At 53.7% G+C, this 11602-nt stretch overlaps 1 protein-coding gene across 1 annotated transcript in view; it reads right to left on the reverse strand.

The window, feature by feature from the left end:
• RCC2 (regulator of chromosome condensation 2) overlaps nucleotides 1-9873 on the reverse strand; it is a 38393-nt gene extending 28520 nt beyond the window's left edge. The window contains exons 1-2 of the mRNA XM_062507787.1: nucleotides 9571-9873; nucleotides 8480-8573 (exon numbers count right to left, since the gene is read on the reverse strand). Coding sequence (XP_062363771.1) covers nucleotides 8480-8573; nucleotides 9571-9873 — 397 coding nt within the window. The remainder of the gene's footprint in view (nucleotides 1-8479; nucleotides 8574-9570) is intronic.
• Nucleotides 9874-11602: the final 1729 nt, after the last annotated feature.

Below are 11602 nucleotides of genomic sequence, written 5' to 3' on the forward strand. Positions count from 1 at the left end.
CAGCCGGGAAATCTGGGATCTGCCCCAAAGGGAAAGGAACGGTCAGGGAAAACAGCCGGGAAATCTGGGATCAGCCCCAAAGGGAAAGGAACGGCCAGGGAAAACAGCCGGGAAATCTGGGATCAGCCCCAAAGCGAAAGGAACATCCAGGGAAAACAGCTGGGAAATCTGGGATCAGCCCCAAAGGGAAAGGAACATTCAGGTAAAACAGCCGGGAAATCTGGGATGAGCCCCAAAGGGAAAGGAACAGCCAGGGAAAACAGCCGGGAAATCTGGGATCAGCCCCAAAGCGAAAGGAACATCCAGGGAAAACAGCTGGGAAATCTGGGATCAGCCCCAAAGGGAAAGGAACAGTCAGGGAAAACAGCCGAGAAATCCGGGATCAGCCCCAAAGGGAAAGGAACGGTCAGGGAAAACAGCTGGGATATCTGGGATCAGCCCCAAAGGGAAAGTAACAGCCAGGGAAAACAGCCGGGAAATCTGGGATCAGCCCCAAAGGGAAAGGAACGGCCAGGGAAAACAGCCGGGAAATCTGGGATCAGCCCCAAAGGGTAAGGAACAGCCAGGGAAAACAGCCGGGAAATCTGGGATCAGCCCCAAGGGGAAAGGAACGGCCAGGGAAAACAGCCGAGAAATCTGGGATCAGCCCCAAAGCGAAAGGAACATCCAGGGAAAACAGCCGGGAAATCTGGGATCAGCCCCAAAGGGAAAGGAACAGCCAGGGAAAACAGCCGGGAAATCTGGGAGCAGCCCCAAAGCGAAAGGAACATCCAGGGAAAACAGCCGGGAAATCTGGGATCAGCCCCAAAGGGAAAGGAACATTCAGGGAAAACAGCTGGGAAATCTGGGATCAGCCCCAAAGGGAAAGGAACATCCAGGGAAAACAGCCGGGAAATCTGGGATCAGCCCCAAAGGGAAAGGAACATTCAGGGAAAACAGCTGGGAAATCTGGGATCTGCCCCAAAGGGAAAGGAACGTCCAGGGAAAACAGCTGAGAAATCTGGGATGAGCCCCAAAGGGAAAGGAACAGCCAGGGAATACAGCTGGGAAATCTGGGATCTGCCCCAAAGGGAAAGGAACATTCAGGGAACACAGCCGGGATATCTGGGATCAGCCCCAAAGGGAAAGGAACATCCAGGGAAAACAGCTGGGAAATCTGGGATCAGCCCCAAAGGGAAAGGAACAGCCAGGGAAAACAGCCGGGAAATCTGGGATCAGCCCCAAAGGGAAAGGAACAGCCAGGGAAAACAGCCGGGAAATCTGGGATCTGCCCCAAAGGGAAAGGAACATCCAGGGAAAACAGCCGGGAAATCTGGGATCAGCCCCAAAGGGAATGGAACAGCCAGGGAAAACAGCCGGGAAATCTGGGATCAGCCCCAAAGGGAATGGAACAGCCAGGGAAAACAGCCGGGAAATCTGGGATCAGCCCCAAAGGGAAAGGAACATCCAGGGAAAACAGCTGGGAAATCTGGGATCAGCCCCAAAGGGAAAGGAGCAGCCAGGGAAAACAGCCGGGAAATCTGGGATCTGCCCCAAAGGGAAAGGAACGGTCAGGGAAAACAGCCGGGAAATCTGGGATCAGCCCCAAAGGGAAAGGAACGGCCAGGGAAAACAGCCGGGAAATCTGGGATCAGCCCCAAAGCGAAAGGAACATCCAGGGAAAACAGCTGGGAAATCTGGGATCAGCCCCAAAGGGAAAGGAACATTCAGGTAAAACAGCCGGGAAATCTGGGATCAGCCCCAAAGGGAAAGGAACAGTCAGGGAAAACAGCCGAGAAATCCGGGATCAGCCCCAAAGGGAAAGGAACGGTCAGGGAAAACAGCTGGGATATCTGGGATCAGCCCCAAAGGGAAAGGAACAGCCAGGGAAAACAGCCGGGAAATCTGGGATCAGCCCCAAAGGGAAAGGAACGGCCAGGGAAAACAGCCGGGAAATCTGGGATCAGCCCCAAAGGGTAAGGAACAGCCAGGGAAAACAGCCGGGAAATCTGGGATCAGCCCCAAGGGGAAAGGAACGGCCAGGGAAAACAGCCGAGAAATCTGGGATCAGCCCCAAAGCGAAAGGAACATCCAGGGAAAACAGCCGGGAAATCTGGGATCAGCCCCAAAGGGAAAGGAACAGCCAGGGAAAACAGCCGGGAAATCTGGGATCAGCCCCAAAGGGAAAGGAACGGTCAGGGAAAACAGCCGGGAAATCTGGGATCAGCCCCAAAGGGAAAGGAACGGCCAGGGAAAACAGCTGGGAAATCTGGGATCAGCCCCAAAGGGAAAGGAACATTCAGGGAAAACAGCCGGGAAATCTGGGATGAGCCCCAAAGGGAAAGGAACAGCCAGGGAAAACAGCCGGGAAATCTGGGATCAGCCCCAAAGGGAAAGGAACATCCATGGAAAACAGCCGGGAAATCTGGGATGAGCCCCAAAGCGAAAGGAACATCCAGGGAAAACAGCTGGGAAATCTGGGATGAGCCCCAAAGCGAATGGAACATCCAGGGAAAACAGCCGGGAAATCTGGGATCAGCCCCAAAGCGAAAGGAACAGCCAGGGAAAACAGCTGGGAAATCTGGGATGAGCCCCAAAGGGAAAGGAACAGCCAGGGAAAAGAGCCGGGAAATCTGGGATCAGCCCCAAAGGGAAAGGAACATTCAGGGAAAACAGCTGGGAAATCTGGGATCAGCCCCAAAGGGAAAGGAACGGCCAGGGAAAACAGCTGGGAAATCTGGGATCAGCCCCAAGGGTAAAGGAACGGCCAGGGAAAACAGCCGGGAAAGCTGGGATCAGCCCCAAAGGGAAAGGAACGGTCAGGGAAAATAGCCGAGAAATCTGGGATCAGCCCCAAAGGGAAAGGAACAGCCAGGGAAAACAGCCGGGAAATCTAGGATCTGCCCCAGAGGGAAAGGAAGATTCAGGGAAAACAGCCGGGAAATCTGGGATCAGCCCCAAAGGGAAAGGAACGGCCAGGGAAAACAGCCGGGAAGTCTGGGATCTGCCCCAGAGGGAAAGGAACATTCAGGGAAAACAGCTGGGAAATCTGGGATCAGCCCCAAAGGGAAAGGAACATCCAGGGAAAACAGCTGGGAAATCTGGGATCAGCCCCAAAGGGAAAGGAACATTCAGGGAAAACAGCCGGGAAATCTGGGATCAGCCCCAAAGCGAAAGGAACATCCAGGGAAAACAGCCGGGAAATCTGGGATCAGCCCCAAAGGGAAAGGCACATTCAGGGAAAACAGCTGGGAAATCTGGGATCAGCCCCAAAGCGAAAGGAACATCCAGGGAAAACAGCTGGGAAATCTGGGATCAGCCCAAAGGGAAAGGAACATCCAGGGAAAACAGCCGGGAAATCTGGGAGCAGCCCCAAAGCGAAAGGAACATCCAGGGAAAACAGCCGGGAAATCTGGGATCAGCCCCAAAGGGAAAGGAACATTCAGGGAAAACAGCTGGGAAATCTGGGATCAGCCCCAAAGCGAAAGGAACATCCAGGGAAAACAGCTGGGAAATCTGGGATCAGCCCCAAAGGGAAAGGAACATCCAGGGAAAACAGCCGGGAAATCTGGGATCAGCCCCAAAGGGAAAGGAACATTCAGGGAAAACAGCTGGGAAATCTGGGATCTGCCCCAAAGGGAAAGGAACGTCCAGGGAAAACAGCTGAGAAATCTGGGATGAGCCCCAAAGGGAAAGGAACAGCCAGGGAATACAGCTGGGAAATCTGGGATCTGCCCCAAAGGGAAAGGAACATTCAGGGAACACAGCCGGGATATCTGGGATCAGCCCCAAAGGGAAAGGAACATCCAGGGAAAACAGCTGGGAAATCTGGGATCAGCCCCAAAGGGAAAGGAACAGCCAGGGAAAACAGCCGGGAAATCTGGGGTCAGCCCCAAAGGGAAAGGAACAGCCAGGGAAAACAGCCGGGAAATCTGGGATCTGCCCCAAAGGGAAAGGAACATCCAGGGAAAACAGCCGGGAAATCTGGGATCAGCCCCAAAGGGAATGGAACAGCCAGGGAAAACAGCCGGGAAATCTGGGATCAGCCCCAAAGGGAATGGAACAGCCAGGGAAAACAGCCGGGAAATCTGGGATCAGCCCCAAAGGGAAAGGAACATCCAGGGAAAACAGCTGGGAAATCTGGGATCAGCCCCAAAGCGAAAGGAACATCCAGGGAAAACAGCCGGGAAATCTAGGATCTGCCCCAAAGCGAAAGGAACATCCAGGGAAAACAGCCGGGAAATCTGGGATCAGCCCCAAAGGGAAAGGAACAGCCAGGGAAAACAGCCGGGAAATCTGGGATCAGCCCCAAAGGGAAAGGAACAGCCAGGGAAAACAGCCGGGAAATCTGGGATCAGCCCCAAAGGGAAAGGAACGGCCAGGGAAAACAGCCGGGAAATCTGGGATCTGCCCGAAAGGGAAAGGAACATCCAGGGAAAACAGCCGGGAAAGCTGGGATCAGCCCCAAAGGGAAAGGAACATCCAGGGAAAACAGCTGGGAAATCTGGGATCAGCCCCAAAGGGAAAGGAACATCCAGGGAAAACAGCCGGGAAATCTGGGATGAGCCCCAAAGGGAAAGGAACAGCCAGGGAAACAGCCGGGAAATCTGGGATCAGCCCCAAAGGGAAAGGAACAGCCAGGGAAAACAGCCGGGAAATCTGGGATCAGCCCCAAGGGTAAAGGAAAAGCTGGGAAAACAACCGGGAAATGTGGGATCAGCCCCAAAGGGAAAGGAACATTCAGGGAAAACAGCCGGGAAATCTGGGATCAGCCCCAAAGGGAAAGGAACATCCAGGGAAAACAGCTGGGAAATCTGGGATCAGCCCCAAAGGGAAAGGAACAGCCAGGGAAAAGAGCCGGGAAATCTGGGATCAGCCCCAAAGGGAAAGGAACAGCCAGGGAAAACAGCCGGGAAATCTGGGATCAGCCCGAAAGGGAAAGGAACATCCAGGGAAAACAGCCGGGAAAGCTGGGATCAGCCCCAAAGGGAAAGGAACATCCAGGGAAAACAGCTGGGAAATCTGGGATCAGCCCCAAAGGGAAAGGAACATCCAGGGAAAACAGCCGGGAAATCTGGGATGAGCCCCAAAGGGAAAGGAACAGCCAGGGAAACAGCCGGGAAATCTGGGATCAGCCCCAAAGGGAAAGGAACAGCCAGGGAAAACAGCCGGGAAATCTAGGATCAGCCCCAAGGGTAAAGGAAAAGCCGGGAAAACAACCGGGAAATGTGGGATCAGCCCCAAAGGGAAAGGAACATTCAGGGAAAACAGCCGGGAAATCTGGGATCAGCCCCAAAGGGAAAGGAACATCCAGGGAAAACAGCCGGGAAATCTGGGATCAGCCCCAAAGGGAAAGGAACAGCCAGGGAAAAGAGCCGGGAAATCTGGGATCAGCCCCAAAGGGAAAGGAACAGCCAGGGAAAACAGCCGGGAAATCTGGGATCAGCCCCAAAGGGAAAGGAACGGCCAGGGAAAACAGCCGGGAAATCTGGGATCTGCCCGAAAGGGAAAGGAACATCCAGGGAAAACAGCCGGGAAAGCTGGGATCAGCCCCAAAGGGAAAGGAACAGCCAGGGAAAACAGCTGGGAAATCTGGGATCAGCCCCAAAGGGAAAGGAACATCCAGGGAAAACAGCCGGGAAATCTGGGATGAGCGCCAAAGGGAAAGGAACAGCCAGGGAAAACAGCCGGGAAATCTGGGATCAGCCCCAAGGGTAAAGGAAAAGCTGGGAAAACAGCCGGGAAATGTGGGATCAGCCCCAAAGGGAAAGGAACATTCAGGGAAAACAGCCGGGAAATCTGGGATCAGCCCCAAAGCGAAAGGAACATCCAGGGAAAACAGCCGGGAAATCTGGGATCAGCCCCAAAGGGAAAGGAACAGCCAGGGAAAAGAGCCAGGAAATCTGGGATCAGCCCCAAAGGGAAAGGAACAGCCAGGGAAAACAGCCGGGAAATCTGGGATCAGCCCGAAAGGGAAAGGAACATCCAGGGAAAACAGCCGGGAATTGTGGGATCAGCCCCAAAGGGAAAGGAACATCCAGGGAAAACAGCTGGGAAATCTGGGATCAGCCCCAAAGGGAAAGGAACATCCAGGGAAAACAGCCGGGAAATCTGGGATCAGCCCCAAAGGGAAAGGAACAGCCAGGGAAACAGCCGGGAAATCTGGGATCAGCCCCAAAGGGAAAGGAACAGCCAGGGAAAACAGCCGGGAAATCTGGGATCAGCCCCAAAGGGAAAGGAACATCCAGGGAAAACAGCCGGGAAATCAGGGATCAGCCCCAAAGGGAAAGGAACATCCAGGGAAAACAGCTGGGAAATCTGGGATCAGCCACAGTGCGAATGGAACATCCAGGGAAAACAGCCGGGAAATCAGGGATCAGCCCCAAAGGGAAAGGAACATCCAGGGAAAACAGCCGGGAAATCTGGGATCAGCCCCAAAGGGAAAGGAATATTCAGGGAAAACAGCCAGGAGGTCTGCGATCAGCCCCAAGGGTAAAGGAAAAGCTGGGAAAACAACCAGGAAATCTGGGATGAGCCCCAAAGGGAAAGGAACAGCCAGGGAAAACAGCCGGGAAATCTGGGATCAGCCCCAAAGGGAAAGGAAAGGCTGGGAAAAGCAGCCAGGGAAGGAACAGAATGTGGAAATAATCCAGGAAAATCAGCCAGGAAAATAATCTAAGAAAATCATCTGGGGAAACCAGGAATGCCCAGAAAATCATGTGGGAAAACACTCCACGAAAACCATCTGTGGGCAATCCTGGAAAGTCATGTGGGAAAATTATCTGGGAAAACCAGGAATACCAGGAAAGTAATCTGGGAAAATAACCCGGGAAAATCATCTGGGAAAATCATCCAGAAAAACCAGAAAATCCAGGAAAATCATCCAGGAAAATAATATTGGAAAATAGTTCTGGAAAATAATCCTGGAAAACTGAGGAATATCATGTGGGAAAATCCAGGAAAAAAAACCCTGAAAACAATTCCTGAAAATCCAGGAAAATAATCTGGGAAAACCAGGAATCCTGGAAATAATCTGGGAAAATCCAGGAACATAATCCAGCAAAGTAATTCAAAAAGTCCAGGAAAATCCAGGAAAATAATCAATAAAATCCTGGAAAATCATTCGGGAACAGTGGGAATACCCTGAAAATCACTTGGGAAAAATAATCCAGAATGGTACTTCGGGAAATAATCCAGGAAAATTATTTGGGAAAACAGGGAATACCAGAAAAATCTTCTGGGAAAATAATTAGGGAAAATCATCTGAGAAAATCCAGGAAAATCATCCAGCGAAATAATCCAGGAAATACAGGACAACCCAGCAAAAAAATCCTAAAAAAATCAGGAAAATAATCTGGGAAAATCAAGGAAAATCATCTGGGAAAATCATCCCAGAAAATTTTGGAAAATCATCCAGAAAATCATATGGGAAAACTGGGAATAGCAAGAAAATTATCTGGGAAAAAGCATGCAGGAAAATTTGGGAAAATAATCCAGGAAAATCATCCTGGAATACCAGGAAAATCCAGGAAAACCCGGAAAATCATCCAGGAAAGGAATCCAGGAAAATCTGAGAAAACCACCGGGGCAAACCACACTGGAAAAATCTTCCAGGAAATTAAAGATCTACAGCTGTGCCTCCCCCCAGTTACTTAATTCTAAACATTAATTAATTTTCAATCCTAGTGTTTAATATTAATTAAATACGCCCCCTGAAAGGAGGAGCTCAATTAATGAACTAAAAACTAAACAAACTCTTAATTTGTCTTTGCAGCAGAGCCCATGCTCTGCCCCTCTGCCCTAATTAAGGGTGAAACTGTGGCTCCTCCCCCAGTTAATCAATTAAATTAATTAATTTAATTAGCTACTTAAACCCGTGTAAAATAAGGATGAAGATGAATTAATTAGATACACATCCAAAATAAACAAAGTCCTAATGTGGCATTGCTGGAGACCCAAATTAAGAGATTGTACTGTGACTCCCTCCCCGATTAATTAATGAATTAAATTAATTAAACAGAACCATATCAAACAATCGGGAAAATTCATGAACTACAAATGCATCCAAAATAAACAAAGTGCTAATTTGGCTTTGCTAAACCCTACCCTGCCCCAAACCATTCACTGATTACAAATTAATCCAAATTAATCCCATCTATTATGAGCCTCTACCTTGCCCCATACCGTTCATTAGTTACTAATTAATGCCAATTAATCAACCATTAACGAGCCCCTACCCTGCCCCAATACATTCATTGATTACTAATTAATACCAATTAATCACACCCATTAACGAGACCTACCCTGCCCAATACTGTTCATTATTGACTAACCCATTCCAATTACTGAGTTAATTACCAGCTCTCCCCTGTCCCACACTGTTCATTAATCACTAATTAACGCTAACTAATTAATTAATTAATGAGCAGCCCTACCCTGCCCCCACAGTTCATTAATCACTATGAGCTCTAATTAGCCCATTAATTAATGAATTAATTACCCTGCTGCTTGGGCACCTCCTTGCGGCCGATCAGGTCCCAGTTGGTGGCACCGAAGATCAGGAGCTGCCCCCGGCTCCGGGAGCCCTCGAGCTTCTGGGGACACAGGGACAGAGGACATCAGGGACAGAAGGGACACAACACAGGGACAGGGGACACCAGGGACAAAAGGGACACAACACAGGGACAGGGGATGAGGAACGGGGGGACACTCAGGGACAGATGAGACAGGGGACACTCGGGGCCGAGGGGACACAGGGGACATATTGGGGATACTGGGGACATCAGTGGTGTGGGGGACCTGGGCATGTTGTGGGACACTGGGGATCTGGGGACATCAGTGGTGTGGCAACATCGGGGATGTGGGGGACACAGGACATCTGGGACACTGGGGATCTGAGGGACACAGTACACTGGGGACATTGGGAAAGGGGGAAGATGTGGGGAACATGAGGGACACTGGGGACATCTGGGACAGGGATGTGGGGACAGATGGAGCAGCGGGGATGGGGAGGACATGGGGACATGGCATTGTGGGGGACACAGGGACATTGGGGTGTGGGGGCGTGGGGGATACATGGGACAGGGACATGGGGGCAGTGAAAGGGTGCTTGAAGGGCTGCAGTGGAATTTGGGGTGCAGTGGGGCAGAGTTTAGGGTGCATTTGGGTGCAGTGGGGTCAGAGGGTGCATTGGGGTGGAATTTGGGGTGCATTAAGGCGGAATTTGGGGTGCAGTGGAATTTGGGGGTGCATTAGGGTGGAATTTGGGGTGCATTGGGGCAGAATGGGGGTTGGGGTGTGCAGTGGAGGGGATAAAGGGGCACAGTAAGGTGGGGCATCCTATGGGGTGGGACAGGAGAGACAATGAGGGTGTGTAATGGGGTACGATAGGGGCACAGGGGGCACAATAGAGGCACCGTGTGGAGTGTCAAAGGGGCACAGTGGGGTGCAATGGGGGCACAGCGGGGGTGTGTAAAGAGGCACAATGGGGGCACAGTGGGTACAAAGGAGCACAGTGGGGGATGTCTAAAGAGGCACAACAGGGTCCCTGAGGGGTGCCAGGGGGTGCCGGGTCCCTCCCCCCGAGCTCACGATGCGCTCCTTGCTGTGCTCGGGCTCGCAGATCACCACGCTCTGCCCGCGGGCCCCGGGGCCTCCGGGCCCCGCCGCCGCCGCCGCCGCGCCGGGCCTGCCGGGCCTGCGGGCCCCGGGGCTGCCGTCCCGCGGCCGCCGCTCCCGGGGCGCCTCCTCCTCGCTGCTGCCGCCGCTGCTGCCGCCGCCGGGCCGGGGCCGCCGCCGCCCGCCGCCCTGAGGGCCCGGCCGCCGCCGCCCGCCGCCCTGAGGGCCCGGGTCCGCCGCGTCCCAGGGCGGCCCCGCCGCCTTCCTGCGGGGCATGGCTGCGGGGCCGCGTTAGCGAGAGCGCCCACAGCCGTGGGGACAGACAGACAGACAAACAGATAGCGAGGGACAGACAGGCAAGACAGCGACAGCGATACCGAAACCCACAGAGACAGACACTGACGGACACAGACAGACATCGACACCAAGAGACACAGACATACAGACATCAACACCCAGAGACAGACAGACACCGACTGACGGACACAGACAGACACCGACACCGGGACACGCGGGACGGGCAGTGAGGGGGGACACGGAGGGGAACATGGAGGGGGACACTGAAGGGTTTGGGGTGACAGGAACAATGAGGGGAAATGGGGACAGAGTGAGGGGGCAGAGTGAGGGGGACAGTGAGGGGAAATGGGGACAGAGAGGGAGCCGCTGTGGGAGGGGTGCAGAGGGGATGAGAGGGGATACGGGGTGAGGGGAGATGGGGGAAATGGGGGACCCACAGTGGTGGCCATCGGGGCATAAGAGGTGGGAGCCCCGGTGAGGGGGACACGGGATGGGGACAGAGAGGGACACATTGTGGGGATATGGGGGACATGGGGACATGGTGACCCCCAGCCAGGGGACACCGGGGGGATTTGGGGGGACATGGGGACAGGGTGACCCCCAGCCAGGGGACACCGGGGGGAGTTGGGGGATGTGGCATAGGGGAAATGGGATTTGGGAGGACACGGGATAGGGAAAAGGGGGGATTTGGGGAAATGGGACAAGGGTACATGGGTGACTCCCGGCGAGAGGACACGGGGGGCATTTGGAGGACGCGGGATGGGGAGAACGGGATTTGTGGGGACACGGGATGGGGGGGGACAAGGGGGGAGGGGAGAGAGGAGACCCCCGGGATGGGGGAGGAGGGGGCTGGAAAAGGAGGACTCCAAGAGGGGGTGGAATGAGGGGTGGTAAGAGGGGGCTGGAAACGTGATTTGGAAAGGGTGGGTTGGAAAAAGGGGGTTCAAAGGGGCTCTGGAAAAGGGGGGTCTGGAGTGAGGGGGTGCAAAGGGACGGTTTGGAACATGGGGTGCCCGAGGGCGACACACGAGGGGGGATTCCGCATTTGGGGGTGCACGGGTGGGGTCCCGGGACTTTTTGGGTGCTGGGCCGTTCCCAGAGGGACTGCAGGGCCCGGGGACAAAGGGGAGCGGGACAAGGGGAGCGCCGGGGGGCATTTGGGGTGCGCCCTCCTTTACCCCCACCCCAAACCCCGCGGGACCCCCAAACCCCCGCACGCCGCCACTCGCGGATTTAGAGGATTTTGGGGTGATTTCTTTCACTGGGGAGGGGGCACGGCCTTGCGGGGGTCTCCCCCATGTCCATCCCCCCCGCATTCCCATTCCCAGATTTCCCTGGAACAATGGGATCTCTGTCTTCCCCCCCTCGCACCACGTGGATCCGCCTTTTTTTAACCTTTTTTTTTAAAAACATTTTTCCGCCCCCCCCCCCCCGCCCCCACCGCCCCCCCAAATCCCAGTTTTTGAGCCCCAAATTCCAAACCTGATTTTACGGCGAGAGGTGCAGCATAAAGAAAGCGGCAGCGCGGGGCCTTTGCACTATTTTTGGTGGCGGTTCCTGTTGCAGGAAAAGAAAAAAAGAAAAGAAAAGAAAAAAGGTAATTTTGGGGTTTTATTCCTCTCGCTTTTTCTTTCTCCTCCTCCTCTTTTTTTTTTTTTTAAATTTCTTTTTTTCTCCCCCCCCCCACCCCAGTTTTCTCCTTTCCCTT

This window comes from Cinclus cinclus, chromosome 23 (assembly GCF_963662255.1).
Source record: "Cinclus cinclus chromosome 23, bCinCin1.1, whole genome shotgun sequence".
NCBI lineage: Eukaryota > Metazoa > Chordata > Aves > Passeriformes > Cinclidae > Cinclus > Cinclus cinclus.